Genomic DNA, 15,396 nt, shown 5'->3' on the forward strand with positions numbered 1-15,396 from the left:
TGTCCTGCGGCTCCGCCCTCGGCGCAGGACGGCGCTGCCCACGGGGGTCGGGGACCGGCGTGGCGGGAGGGAGCCGGGGGGGGCCCGGGGCCCTGGCAAGGTGACCTTGGCCGCGGGCTCGGACCCCCGCTGGGCCCGCCGACGGGGCTCTTCTCCCCGGCCCGGCCCCGTCTTACCCGCGATCCGGTAGCGGAGGGGGGGGTTTGACCTGCGGTTATTCCCTCTGTTGAAGATGAGAGGTTTCCGTGGGAAATCTCGCTCTGCGCTGAGCTCCGCGGCCAGCGGGACGCCTCCTGCCCCGAATGAATGGGCCCTGGGCAGGCGTAAGCGGGTCCTTCGGTGCCACGACCTTGCCCGCCTTTACTTTCGCTATGACGACGGCTCGGTTTTCGAAATCTCTTTCTGCAGAGCTGTTCACATCACTCAGTGTACGAGGTGGGCTGTGTTTATTAAAAGCAGTACGCAGCGTGACCCGCTGATAGCTTTGGCATGTGTTACTTAGTACAGTGTGCGCAGTTTGACATTGAGAAGCTTTCCGTCCGGTGTCCCAACCCTGCAGACGGTAGTGCCTTTTCTTTAAGTAGGGGAACAGTTCCGCTGATTATTTTTTTTTCCGTGCTTATTTGTCCTTAAAGTTAGGACTGTGCCCATGCCTGCAGTGCTTCTGATCTGCAACAAACCATTCATAACATTTCACTTAGACCTGTGAGTTTTATGACTGATTGCAGTTGTGTATGCACAGTTCAGTGCTCTTCATGTGACAGGCTGGCAAATCGACTAGATGGCGGTTCTGGCTTTACGAAATGTGTATGCCAAAGCAAATCGTTAAATGCAATGTATAGAGCAAGAAGTGAAGTGTCTGACACAGAAGGCATGCATTCCGTGTTGGTGCAGAAGTCTCTTTTAGAGCCATAAATAATGTCTGAGAAATGTGAATGTTTATTTCTTGTTGCTGTAGTGGCCTTATGCTCGAAAGCTGATGAGGAACTCGGAGTTTTAGTTGCCTAATACTTTTCCATTAGAAAAGTTGTTTAATAATTTTAAGTAAACTGAAACTTCCATTGTTTATAACAGGCCTTTGAAAAGTGTCAAGTGCTCCAGAGCAATGTTTTGCCTTATGAAATTCTATTCAGGTTTGTCTGACAAACATATCCAGATATGTTTATGTTTCCATAGCATTGGTTGCTTTATCATAAAATATTAAGTATGCCAAATTATAAACAAGAACTTGTTCTATGCTGCAGCTGTACATGTACATGTAGGAATCCTGTACAGAACAAGTCTGTCTGGGAGGCTGAAAGAAGGGGATACAGGGTTGATTTCGATGCAGCATGTCTCTTCAGCAGGCCTTTTGTTTTAATTTGGTGTTTTCTTCCATCCTAAAGTGGCAACAGAAGAAAGAAAATGTGCTTAGACTTTCTGCACTAGTGTTCTAGACCAGGGATTCCCAATGTTTCCTTCATGATGGCATTGGGTAGAGGTCTTGGTAAAATTCATGTTTTTCATTAGATTGCCCAAAAAGGACACGTGGGCTGCAGCTTTCTTATTTTGTCCTCAGCACTATATGCAGTGTGATGGTTTCAGACACATTTCTCTTCATATGTGATAGCATTTTGCTGTTTTATGTGCTTTTACAATTGATCCAGTGGCTGAAGCGTCTGTGCTGGCAACCTCCTCCATGGTAATAACAACAAATGACTCGGTATGAACTTTGGAAGTGGAACAACCCAGAAGTTGCTTCATACTCCAGTAGTTTGTGACAGAAGATGGTGATGGCCTTTAAATGCAAAGTGAGTCGGTGGCCTAGCTATGCAAACTTTTAACTGAGTGCTGACAACACAAACTTTCACAGACTATCTCAGTGGAAATGATTTTTTTCTCTGCAGGGACTTTAAAAACCTACGTGGTTGTGATGATTGTTTTTGTTATATTACTGCAAAGTTTGCTGGAGTTTCCAATAAACCATCAAGGCCAGTTGTTGTTATACTGGAAAGAAAGAAAAGAAACTTTTTTACCTGAGAATTTTATTGCTTGTTATGTGGGATATAGAAGTTTACCAAATCCTCGCTTCTTTGTTGGACTTTTCCTTTTGGTGGCCACAGTTTCCTTCGTGTGTGTTCCTTTACATCCTTCCTGAGTGCTATTGCAAGAGAGATCTTTCCAGCCAGTGGCTGGGGAGTAAGAAACGTTGGGATTAGCCCTGTGTTTTCCCATTCCAGACCCCATAAATAAAGGAAAGCACTGAATTTCTGAAGCCTTACACGCATGGCAGTTTTCCATTGTCTGTGAGAACTGTAAAGGCAGATAACTCCTATGGATTAATTTGAGGACTGGAGGGACATGGGAAACACAAGAGAGTGAGAATGGGAGGTAGCCGCTATCAGGATGACTTTATTAGCAATAGTATGTTTTTAAATAATAGCTGGGGGCTATGCAGCCTGTCCTATCTTGTATTAGTCTGTCAGGCTTTCCACTACAGTTGTGTAAGCAAGCGTATTTGTAGTTGGCTGTGATGTTTGTAGTTGTGCTGTACTGTTTTAGTTGGAGATCAAGCTCCTGGAAGAAACTTGATCTCCTGCCACTAAAATGTCCAAAATATATATTTATCTTATGTTACATCTTTTGAAATGCTTTTGGTCACTACCTGTGTGTATCTTGTAATTTAGTATTAAAACTCTTTCTTTTTCCTGTTAATTCAAAACAGAATATGTTGTCAGGTGTTGTTAAGACAGTATTTCATTTCAAAGAGTTAAGTACTATAAACCTCTGTATGCCTGCACAAAACATCGAAACATTGTTAAATGGAGTTCATATGCTCGCCTCCTTTTTATTAGGACTGACATTTAATTGTTTTGCTAATGATGAGGATGGGTATTTTTGTTCCCCTTCCCTTTTTCTAAATCTAGCTGTAGCCACAGTGTTTTGTGTGTAGTGGGCTGGGTTATGCTTTCTTGGCTGACCAGGTGGTTTCTCTGATGGGCGATCCAGTTCGTGCTGGCTCTGGCTTTGCACTGTTCTCAAGACTTTTCATCCATGCAGTCATTTAAATAATATAACTTTCTGTTCCGTCTTTCTTCCTGATACTGTTTTTTTCTTACCCATCAGAAAAGTTGCTTGTTTTACGTGTGGGGAAGGAGAATCAAGTTGTAGTGGCTTTCTTTTTCTTCTGAGCTTGCAAAACTTTATAAGCTCCTGTGTCCTCTCCAGCCTTCACAACCATTTCTTCCTTCTTATCAGTAGAGCTCTGCAGAGAAGAGACAGGGAAGTAATTGTATTGTGGTTGTCTTCCATCCTACTGGCTTCAAACCCTGTTTAAAGGGTTGGTTGGTTTGTTTGTTTAACTGATTGATAGTTCATGCCTGTTTATTTGGAAAGACTATTACTCATGAAGGACTGACAGAGCTGTTTTTTCTCTACAAGGCTATAATTTCGGACAAATTATTATATGCCATTTCCGGGGAAGAGGGAGGCAATAAAGAGTATGTGTGTAAGGGAAGGGAGATTTGTGTGCCTGTGTGTCTTGGTTTGTTTTGAAACTGTTGTAGTTTTAAATGAGTTGAACACTGTGATTTACCTGATATTGAAAGGTAATCCTAGGAAAGCTGTTTGCTGCTTGGGTTGTGTGTTAAGTTGCTGTGCTGAAGTTAATTTTTTGCAGGAGACAAATGTTTTGATGTATGTTTGACTGAAATTCAGCATGGAAGTTTGTAAATAACCCAGTGTAGTAATGTTCATTTTCCTCTAATCCTCTGTTTTGACATCTGAAAATAAAACACTTCTAATTTCCATTTAATAGGAATTTTTTAAGAGAAAAGGGCACTTCCAGTTCTCCTGCAACTGCTACGTGATTTCTTCTGGCTTGCATCATCTGGCCTGCTTAAATAGCTGTTTCTGTCAATGGCAAGGGTGAAATTGTATTGTTTGTGTCATTCCACAGATTGCAATCCATACAATGGTTCTTTCTGAAATATTCAATGTCAGTATTTTTAAATAATCCTTCACATGGTTATGAATAGGATAAAGTCAGTCTATATAATGATAAAACTTGATTATGCTTTCTGAAAACCGGATTAGACTTTCTCTAAATATACAAAAATCCTGAAATTCCTGTTTTGAAGTGGTTTTTTGCTTGGTAATTGTAATGTGGCCATCCAGTCTTAGCTACCAGGTCAACAGACTTGTTCTTCATTTGGGATTTTGTTTTTAATACTGGAGGACACAAATATTATGTGAGCACACAACTGCATTGTTCTGTGAGCTTTGTTTGTAACCCCAAGTTATTTTCCTTTGTCATACAGGAGAAGATCCAATTCTACTAGTTGTAGCAGACCAAGTAGTGTAAATAATAACTGTTTATGGCTTAGGCTGTGCAGGGAGGCAATACAGCCAGTGAAAAAATGTTTCATTTGGAAGAGGTGGACAAATGCTGTACTGAGAATAGGCTTTTATTCAAAAATCTAACAGCAGTATTTAGTTATGTTGTTAGCAGAGTTCTGAATACAATGACCGTCTACAAATTAAGGGGTTATTATCTTCTTTTGGAAGAAAGAGACAGCAAAATCTTTAGGAATCCAGGTCTCTCTTCTCCTAACTGCATTGTGTCCTGCTGTTCCTCTTGGCTGGCCATCCGACTGAGTCAGGAAACTGCTCCCTGTGCTGATCAGCTCACTAACCAAAGCTGTGAGCGACGCTGGGGGAAGCCCTGCTGGCCCCTTGTTCCAGCCTGTCTTGGCAATACTTCTGGTGTACAGGAAAACCTGAAAGAAGAGCTGTGGCATCTGTCTGGTAGCGCAGCCATTGAAAACCCCAGACTACGTAAGATCTCCTCTGCTGAAAATGAATCCAAAGTGCACTGACTTCCTTGTCCTCTGCATTAGTGCATTGATAAGATGCCAGCTGTGCCTTCTTTGGGAGGTGGCACACAGTGACACTGTCCAGTAGAAGGGAACTCCAGCCAAGTGATACCCTAAACCGCTCGTTTGGTCCTTGAGATGTTACAGCAGTAGATGGGAACAACTCTTTGTTCTTTGTTACATCAGATATAGTTCTCTGAGAAAATCCTTTCGCGGCTGCCGGCACATCCTTGATGATAATAAATTAATAGCGAGAGCTTTGAGAAGGATCAGGCTTCTTTCTTTAGCATTTCTGCTAGTGAGATGTCATCGTAACACTTTTTGCTCTAAATTTCCTCTGTTTCTTAGCTGGGCCAGTAGACGTCAGTAATAGTCAACCTACGTTGGATGGTTGTGAAGAAGCCTGATTGCCAACCCTAATAGTTAGGCTTGCAAAAGCCCTAAATGTGGATGTGTTTACTCCAGCAAAACTTTTCTTTTTAGCAATGCTATCATTTTCATTAGTGGAATATTTTATTGCAGTAAGACAAGGTAGAGTTTTCTGTCAGAGGTGTATTTTCTGTATTATGAGTATCTTGCTGATATCTTATATATGTGCTTCTAAAGCGAGTGCAACCCTGATTTTGTCTAAAAGCTTGATGCAGTATTGATGAGATCCTTTGTTGTGCTGTCTATTCAAAGAGCAGCTTCTACTCTTCTCCCCTTCCCCTTTTAAAAGAGGGAGGAAATGCATCTGCCGTCTCATCTCACCACCTCATTTACTGGTGCGAGGATGAAAAGTTTCTGGTCCACTAGGAGACTATCGCTGTGATTGCTTGGGAGATCATGGGCTAACAGCGATACTTCCTGCTGCTGTGTGTCCATCTGCAAAAGTGCTGATGTTTATCTAAGGTTAGCCTTTGGGCACTGGTTGAACTGCAGGACTGCTTAAGGGTGAAAGCGGCCCCTGAAAGCATGTTGGGATTTTTGTATTATAATGGTATGTGGATATTTATATTCTGTCATTCCAAGTATTCTGTGTTACTACAGTCAAGTGCTAGAAGAAAACAAAACACACTTTTTCCTGCTTCTTCCTCGAGTACTTGGTATATAGTTTCACTATGTTTTCTTCTAGTGTCCTTGCTCATTTTTCTGTCTGCTATGTAAACAGTCCACACAACAGGGGAGATGAGAATGAAAGCTTCAGAGTTGGTGTTTGAAGAAAATCTGATTCCTGCCACGAAAGACCTTGCTAAGAGTCTGCTTAAAATTAATTCTCTCTGTAAATAAGTGATTTCATGGTCTCGGACTTCTAACTGGTGCTAAGTGCTGCCCTATAAAGGCCTTGGTGTATGAAGAAGGATCTCCTCACCATTTTTGCACAATGATTGTCTCTGTATCTTCTTAAAGTGGGATTGGAGGGGGGCAGGACAGGACACCCTACAACAGGAGGGAGAATATAGTTTGAGAGTGGCTTGCGGTTTTTGTTTGTTTTGAAGATCTTGACTTTTCTCAGGTATTTCCTTCCCTAAAGCAAATTTTAGTGCTGGACTGAGCTGATGCTCATTTGAAGCTTCCAGTGCATCAGGCCTGTGGATGAGATCTGCTGTTGGACCTTGAAGCTGTTGCTGTCACTGTCTCCAGAGAGAAGCTAACCGAGCTAGATAGATTTTCTTGATCCTAATGGAAGCTGTCTTTCTAGCTGGGAAGAAATCTTCCCTGTTGGGACAAGTCCCTGACCTATTTTAGAGAGTCTTGTCTGTACAGAGTGGTTGCTATTTTCTTAGAACAAGAAGCCATCTTCCAGGAGCTCCTTCTTCATTTTATTTCAATCATTTAGTTCTTCTAATTGTAAATTAACAGAATCTGAAGGAGAGGAGGCTGAAGCTCTGTTTTTGTATTTGTGTGTGAGGAATGGCAGAGGAAAATAATGTGATGACAAAAAGAAAACTATTAAGTAACTTAAAAACTTCCAGCTGCTATAGTAACAGCAACACATTTGCCAGATGTCAACAAGTACATTTTAATCCTTCTATTTTAAGTTTCAAGCTATTGAAGAAAAATATATCTAGGTGTGGCAGTCTTAATAGCTGCTTCAGCCTGTAGCTACTTGGGTAGCCTAGGAAAGAACCATGTAGTATTGCCGTTGGAGAGACTGTTGATTAAATTTATAGAAAAAGCTTTTCCCAGATGTTCTTATGGGGCAGGAGCCCATCCTGAAGATTTGTGTTTCTCTCCGAGACACTTTTATGATGTCCTGTTGGGTATACGGCGCGTGCTCTTCTGTGTGTTAGATTGATTTGAGGTACCGTGACATTTTTCTTGGAAGGTGTACGAGCCAAAAAAGTAGAATGAAAAAGTTTTGGAGACTGGGCTTTCTGCCTAATACCAATTCCGTAAGGCTGTGCTGGTCCGTGTGGCTGGGATACTTACTGGGGAGCAGGAATAAGATGTCCACAGAACTGTCCTGTCCCCTGTTGACACTGACTGTAAATGAGTTTAAGCTGAAGTGATAGATGTAGGGTGGAAGAGGCTGTTTTTCTAGTTAAACATTTTAAACTGTCAGAGGAGGTGAAAAATGCGTTGTACTCTTTCCTGTGGCCTTTTCCTGCAAAGAGGCTGTCATGCAAGAAAAGGAGGGAAAATGTGCCCGGCATGGATCAAGCCCTTAGCTTTTCCATGTTCGTTTGTTTTTATTGTAAGATAAACCTTTCATGTTTTATTGTTATGAAGTTAAAGCCTGGCCTAGAGGTGCTGATCTTTAGTAGAAACAGCTGCAGACTGAGTGTCCCCTGGTCAGGTGGGAGGCTCTTTGAAGCAACATGTTGCCCCTTTAAAAGGAAATTGAGCATGTGAGAACTTAAACCTGTAAAACTCATCAACAGCTCTGCCATTGTTTATCTCTGGTGTAACTTTATATAGAATTAAAGTGAAAAGCGTTACTTTGCTCCCAAGACAAGGTGGTTTAGCTCCCCCTTGGTCCTGGAGACACAGGAAATGACCACATAACCACAAATACTTTCTAGTGGAATGAAGATGAGTGACAAACTATCCACAGAAACAGGTTCTTAACCAGATGGGGTAAGAAATTAAATGCAGCTAAAGCTTCTGGTTTGAAGTTAAAACCAATGCTTAAATGTTAAAAGCAAGTAGAAAAGAGCAAATGCTGTATATGCACTGGCTGATGTGAGGGGGCAGATCTGAGCATTTCTTGTTGATTGAGTGTTGGTGATCAGCAACAGTTTTCAGTGTAGACTGTAATCTGTTCCTCAGTAAGAAAAGGAATGAACCTAACTGCCTTTGGCATGAGGGAAGTTAAGGTTCTTTTTTAGCTTTGTTTCTCAAGTTGCCGCCTTGGACGGAAAACAAAAAACCATTAGCTGTCAGATCTCCTCCTTTACTTTTCTGTAGCATTTTTGTTACTTAAAGCAAGGCCCTAGATATCTTACCATCATCTTTTTAACCTAATCAGCCACTGTACTCCTCCCTTCCTGCTGGAACAGGGTGCAGTGATAGCCTCTAAAATTGCATGAAAATTGTGTTTTCATGAAAAAGAGGAATCCCTTCAGATTCACTGCTTCAGAAAAAAGCTTTCTTAAGAAAGACAGAATGGTCTTTCCTAAGTCAGTCATGCTGGACCACATCTGCTTAACAGTGGTGTTGGGTATTAGCGTGGGGGAAGACCTAGGTTTTGTTTTAGGCTTAGGCTGAATTGCAGTTGGCAGAAATAATAAATTTTTCACCTCTAGAGTGTTTCCTGTAGCTTCCCCCATGGCCAACAGGAAGCAGCACCGATGGCATCTGTGTGGAGCTCTTACAAATGGGGCTGTAATGTGAGATAGCATCTGAAGGAGATGAAGAGAATACAAGATAATGATGATTTCTGGAAGTAGATGGAAAGAAACTGTATTAACGATAGCTGCTTCCTTAGTGCAGGCTTTTCTTAAGACAAGAACGTAAGCAGTTTACCACCACACTGGTAAGAAGAATGTGGGTTTGACTGGTAACGTGGAAAATGTGGTGACATTAGAAACTGCCTGGGCTCTGCATGGAGATGATGCAGAATTTGTCATCCTGTAAATCATTTCTCATTGATTAGCTAAACTGTTTGGATTGGCAGAAGGGATCTTTTCTTGAACAGGAAGCGTAGGACCAGTATCACTCACTGCATGACAGCCCTTCTGAACTGGACAGTTCAAACAACGCCTAGTGCTGTCTGAACAGAAAGTAATTACCTCCAGAAAGTCCTTTTCAGACCTACAGTACAACAGCCCAAACCAAAAAGGCAGCATAACTACGTATTGTAGGAGAACACTGGCAGAGGGAGTTGGGTCAGAGGGCCAAACAGTTGTCCGTTGGATGAATTCTTGAAGATAGTAATTATCTTCAATAGCATAAACATTCTGCAAGAGCCAACACCAGCTGTATTATAGCAAAGGTAGAGAAGGAAGGCCGTGCTTGGGGAGGGGGCGTGGAGGAATTAGCACGGATGGACTGCTGCTCTTAGTAATGCATGATGTCTCTTCCAGTCTACGTATAAATGCCGGTCAGTGGCACAGTATGAGTAGTTAGCTGTTTATTTGAGATGCTCCAAGTAGTGTATCTCTTACCGTCTGAAATGCCGAAAAAGCCTGAAGCTCTGACCAGACGTCCGAGGAACTGAGACTTTCCCTTAGCTGTGCAAATGATTAGAGTGAAAACCTGACCTTCTGCAAAATGCTCAGTTTCTAAAGTGTCTGGGGGAGTTATGTCAGGACCACTTGGCAAGCGGTCAAAGTTCTTCCCTGCAGTTGCATGTTTTGTAAGCCTACTCCAAAGTTGTAATGACCTGGTAAAGTAGTTACCTCTGTCACAATTGAAAATCTGTAGTAAAATGAAAAGAGTTTTCAAAAGCAACTCTGATTGCCAGCTCTCAGTAAATATGGAGAGTGAAGTCCTAACAGGAGAATAAACATAAGGGGGTTTGCTCAGATCATCTGTTCGGTCACCTCTGTTCTAATATTTAAGTTTTTTTAATCAATGAAAAACGTGGGGTGCTTAGTTAATTTTAATTTACTAGGTAGTGCAGTTAAGTGTTGTTTCAGTAATCTGTGCCTCGATAGAAGCTACCGTTAACATGCTTTTTGTGAGGAAAAAGGTTTAAAGAGCAGAAGGAAACTTAAAAAAAAGAAATGTGCTCCTATACGCCAAGAGGGTATAGGATTCTTTGGCATTGTTCTGGACTCAACCCACTTAGTAATGCATTCAACAGGAGCTTAAATAAAGATCATGTGTTTTTAGGACTATTTAAAAAAAAAAGTATGTCTTTTAATTAATAAAACTCAGTATACTTAAGTTAGATTTCTCGTATTGAAAGGAGAGAATTGAAACCTATAACAGGATGTGTCTGCTGCAAAATAAACCTGAAACTTAGGTATTTTTTTAATGAGCATAGGCATGACTGATTATTTTTTTTCCTTTTTTAAACTTTTGTACTTCTGCACCTTATCTGAAATTCTTGTCTTTAGTTGATATAATTAAAGGTAGGATTTACCCACTGAGCTCAAAGTTTTCACTGTTATATTTATTGGGTCATGAGAGGAGTTTTGCAGACTTGCCTGATTTCTTGCAAAAAATCATAAGCACACCTTCCAAGGAAAGCAAAAATTATTTTTAAATATGCCAGCCGAGTTTTTTAATGGTGCCGGATAAATTTTTTTCAACTGCTGCAGTTATTTCTATATATAGTATAAGGATGTGAAAAGTCATTCGTTCCTAATGTGTTTAAATATGCTCCATAATGAATGTTGTGGATGTGAAAGATAAGCAGCCTGGAGCTTTCTTTTGCAAGGTATAGGGTAACACAAAGCATCAAAGTTCTGCTGCCCGCAGGACACACATTGAAGTAGTTAAAGTAGTGAGATAAACGAAATACAATAAGATATTCATCTGCAGAATCTAAAGCTCAAGGACACAATAAGTTTTCATTTAAGTGTTTCTCATTTGCTGACAATGAGCCAAATAAATCTTAATTTCACATTGTAAATGGTGACAGAAATTTAGTAACTTTCCCTGGGATGAGAGTCTGGTTTGTTTCCCAAATCTTTCTGATATGTTGGGATTCTAATCTGAATTAGCTGCTTACAGTTTCTTAAGAAAACAAGAATTACTTTTTTCCAGAATTGGTATTTAAGAACATTTTTGTTTGGTGTGCTGAAATAACTTGTAGTCTGATATTCCTCAGTTGGAACAAAGAATTACTGTAAAGAACTAAATAATTTTCCATTACTTTGCATTATCTTAGACCTCACTCGGTGCATTTCTTCTTACAGGTGCTGGATTTGGATTAGGAATTGTTTTCTCAGTCATCTTCTTCAAAAGTAAGTACACTGCAGTAGTCTTGACTGCCTGTTTTCCTAATTTCTGTCTATTACACATGCAGTTTAAGATTAAGAAATCTTTGAGGCATGTAAAACTTAATCAGCATGTTAGACCAATTCTTTCATTATTGGTCACGTCTTTTCAGTTGAAATGGAGTTACCTAAACGTTTAACTGTTGTGTAACAAGGTTGTTATATGCAGCATCTCTCTAAGCTCCTACTGTGCTCAGCTCACATTCTGGAATTGCAGGAAACCCTGAGCCAAATGACTGGAGCCATGTGTCTAGACATCAGTTTATGCCACTCTTGCCAGGGCTTTAAAACTGATCTAAATTCTTTTTTAGTTATGCTTTGGTAACAGAATAATTTCCAGTAATATCTTGAATTCAGAGATTGCTCTCCATTAAATTCTAAATATGATGTCTTACTCACTGTTACTCTTGTTGTTCTTCTGAAGTGGTCTGGTTTTTAGCTGATTTTAGGACTCATAGAACTTGAAATGCCTAATATGCATCTTCCAGTAATTTATTCTTTCTTGGTGCTTATTTAACAATGCTATCGCTGTCATGTGAAATGAACAGCTTTTCTTGACTTTAACTTTTCCTCTCTGCTTGCCTTCCTCCACAGGAAAGACATGGCCTATTGCTTTTGGGTCAGGGATGGGGTTAGGAATGGCTTATTCCAATTGTCAACATGACTTCCAGTCTCCATATCTTCTCCATGGTAAATTTGTAAAAGTAAGTACCAGTACTAGTTACTATTAATTGGTAACAGTTTAGAAGTTAGCATTAAATGATACATCTGGACACCATTTAAATGGATATTCCTCTGCCTTTCTCAAAAGGGTGCTAGTAAGAAGAAACTTGTTTTGTCAAAGAGGGGGTGGTTCCCCTGCTCTTTAGAAATCTAGTATCTGGTGTGTTTAGCAGTGAACTTACTAGACTGAATACATAGAATTAGTTTAACAGGTCCTGCAGGTAGGTTTCCCCACAACCTGAAGACATGCGTAATAAAAATACATGTTAGAAGGGCTGAAAAACTAAACTAACAGTAAGATTGTGTCTTCAGACTTTGAAAGAGATGAGCTAGGAAGAAGCATGTCAGGTGGATCTGCCTGTGGAAGCAGATCTTTGATCTTCTGTGGAGTTTGGGGGTTTTTTGCAACATGAAAATACTAATCACTTGTAAGTTTTGTGGCTTGTTTGGCTGGATAGTAATGTATTAATTAGTCTGAAGAAATTGTACCCTTTAAATAGTTTTGAAGAGGATAATTTAAATGAGTTCAGTATTATCACTGACCATGCTGAGAGAAAATACTTAAAAATAGATTAATTGGCAGGAACCATTTGTATGCTTGCAAACTGCCTTCAGTGCACTAAGCCCACAAACTGACTCCATTAATATTTTCAATATTTCTTCATATATAAAAGTTGGGGCTCTTGTTATGGTAATTTATCATTGTGGCATCTGGAGAAAAAAAAAGGGGTGTGCCTGCATATTTTGGATCCACAAAGCCATATACTGCTAAAAGCATTTCACTGATACTGGTGGAGAGGCATCCACCAGGACATATTTACAGTTATTTTAGCACTTCAGAAAGTACTGAGGTAAAATGTTCTGCCAGGAGCTTTTCATGGCAAGTACACAGAATGCAAAAATTGCTCCTGTATTGCTCGTCTGCCTAATGAAGGAGGCCTGAAGGTGTTTTTAGGCTTTTTCCTGATGCATCTAGAGCTGTAAGTTGAGTCCAGTCTTCCTCTGATTTACCGGCAGATGAGCTTTTGCCAGCCTTCTACAGCCCTACCAGACATACCTATTTACAAATATTTTCTTAGCTGCCTTTTAAGTAAGGGAAACAATAAGAAGATTCTTCAACAACTTACCAGAATAAAATATTTTGGATAACAGTACAGAGAAACTGTGACTTAGATGCAGCTGATAGAACACTGTCAGCTTCGGCCCAGAATCAAAAGTCTATGTGTGCCTCTTCTGGCCAGATTTGTTAACATTAAAACGTGCTAGCTTTCCATAGCATCCTGAGGCTGCTCCTCCAATTTATGTCTCCAACAAGAAGCTGGAATGACATCTCTCTGGCTTCATGTGAATGGTAAATGCCCTGTTCACATGTTCTGAGAAAGTATTATTCATTCAAGGATGCTTGTTACTAGGGCTGTTGGGCAACGGAAAACTGACTTTCGGGTCAGCCTAGTAAAGGATTTTGTTTGGATTAAGGACTAATCTGTGTTCTGGAGCAAGGGTGGTCCTTTGAAGCATGAGGTAATTGAAAGGACACTTCACAGAAGAAGCACAGCTGCCTGCATGGCACAAGACTAGACAAATAGTTTCCAGTGCACTGTCTCCGCTAGCTTTCTCTGGCACAAAGAGGCTGAACATGCTGAGAGAGGGAAGACGCAGATGAAACCATCTAATGGTTAATGTCATTAATCTCTCCAAAATGTCGTGTCATGGATAATGGCTCCAGGGTTATTACAACAAAATTATTTCATTTCTGTTGGTTAGGAGCATGGAAAATATTGTTGCGTTATCACTCATCTGTTTTTTTCCTAGAAAATACTGTTGTAACTGAACTCTATAGGACTTCCTTTACAAAAAGGAGGTTTTGTTAAAATCTTAACTTCTCAAAATGTGAGATTCTGCAAGAAAATCATCTTTATTAAGAGAGAGACAAATGTAACAAGGATTAGCTTGAAGAAAATTTTATCTAGTTTTCCAAACCTGTCAAGTTCATAGGATCATAGGATAACTCAGGTTGGAAAGGACTTCAAGGAGGTCATCTGGTCTGACCTCAAACCGGGGTCAGCTATGAGGTCAGACCAGGTTACTTGGGGCTTTATCCAGTCTGGATTCTTGATTCTTCAGGATGAAGTTCTTAATTCTGAATCCTAAGTGAGAATGAGAGAGGACAGAGGACCTTCATGACACCAAATAATCAAGAGATTACAAAGCAACTTTGCAGCTGTTCTAGCTGTAACTTGGATCATCACGCTGCCCATCCTTTGGAGTTAGTAAATTGATCATGAAACACTAACACCAATGTAAGAGCCATTCATCTAGGCCAAGAGACGACTTAAAATGCAGAAAAGTTCTAATTTGTGGTCCTAAGATTCTGAGGGCTTTTTAAGTAATTTGATCAAGTGGATGTCACTGTGACTCCAGCTGAATTAAAATCAAAATCTAGCAATTATTTCAAGGCTTAAAATGGTATGGCTGAGAATTACACGGCCTAAGGTTTCCTTGCAAAATGGAAAGTATCACATTTTTCAGGTCATTTAACCTGTATTATTTATCACCCAAAAGCCCACAACCCTGTACGTTGATTGCAATATGGATTATATTGATGTGCAACAATACAAGAAGTTTGGCAACTGGAGCCTTTCTTCCTGCCCTTTGTGGCTTTGATTTCTATCTGATTTCTATTCAATCTATGAATAGTTAACTTGAACAATAATGTTGGGCTCTTTTGAAGTACCCATTTTATCAGAATGGAGGCTTATATGCATGAAAACATGGCATGCTTCTGGTATGAAAATAGCTGCTTAACTTTTCCATACTCAACTTCTCGGTCTAGCAAAGGATGAAAATGTTAGCCTACCTTCTGGAAATGTTACAAAGCTAAGTGGCTTGCTTTACATCGTGCAGCACCTTCCATGTAAGGAACCCAAATGGCTTTTTAATAATATAAGCCTTCTTGCTTTACAGGAACAGTGACTAATGACTAAGACTATCCCAGTGGGAAGGAAGGAGAAATCAATGATTATTCCTCAGGAATACTGAAGTGCCCCTGGAATAAGCCAACATTCTTCAGTAACGATCACCAGTAACTCTTTATACTCCAACAAACTGTTTCTGAACATGAAACAAAGTTCTGTTGCTTGTTTTGTATCATGTCTGGAAAGTGCAAGGAAGAGCTCTTCTGGGAAATAAATAAAAGAAAAATGGCCTTCTCTGGTGTGTTGACTTTCTATGTGAGTGAGAGAGAGAGAATGGAAGGAGAGGACTTCATTTTGAATACCTAGCAGCTGTGACCACCTGGGTAAAAGCCACTGTGAGAGCTCTTCAGAAAAGACAGCCGTCGTATGTTCCTCTCCACTCTGGAAAGGCAACCCCCATCTAACATACAGTTCAAAGAAGCATTCCCACCTCATAAATCACCCACTAGACCCCTGCTGCTTGTGCTGGTGTTT

General features: G+C 40.4%; 1 protein-coding gene across 1 annotated transcript in view; it reads left to right on the forward strand.

Annotated features, from left to right (window-relative positions):
- MINOS1 (mitochondrial inner membrane organizing system 1) overlaps window positions 1-15,154 on the forward strand; it is a 15,410-nt gene extending 256 nt beyond the window's left edge. Inside the window, exons 2-4 of the mRNA XM_010577264.1 lie at window positions 11,144-11,191; window positions 11,819-11,928; window positions 14,912-15,154. Of these exons, the coding sequence (XP_010575566.1) occupies window positions 11,144-11,191; window positions 11,819-11,928; window positions 14,912-14,920 (167 nt within the window). The 3' untranslated portion in view covers window positions 14,921-15,154. The remainder of the gene's footprint in view (window positions 1-11,143; window positions 11,192-11,818; window positions 11,929-14,911) is intronic.
- The last annotated feature ends 242 nt before the right edge of the window (window positions 15,155-15,396 follow it).

Source organism: Haliaeetus leucocephalus, unplaced genomic scaffold, assembly GCF_000737465.1.
Source record: "Haliaeetus leucocephalus isolate CR32 unplaced genomic scaffold, Haliaeetus_leucocephalus-4.0 Scaffold556, whole genome shotgun sequence".
NCBI classification, from domain to species: Eukaryota; Metazoa; Chordata; class Aves; order Accipitriformes; family Accipitridae; genus Haliaeetus; species Haliaeetus leucocephalus.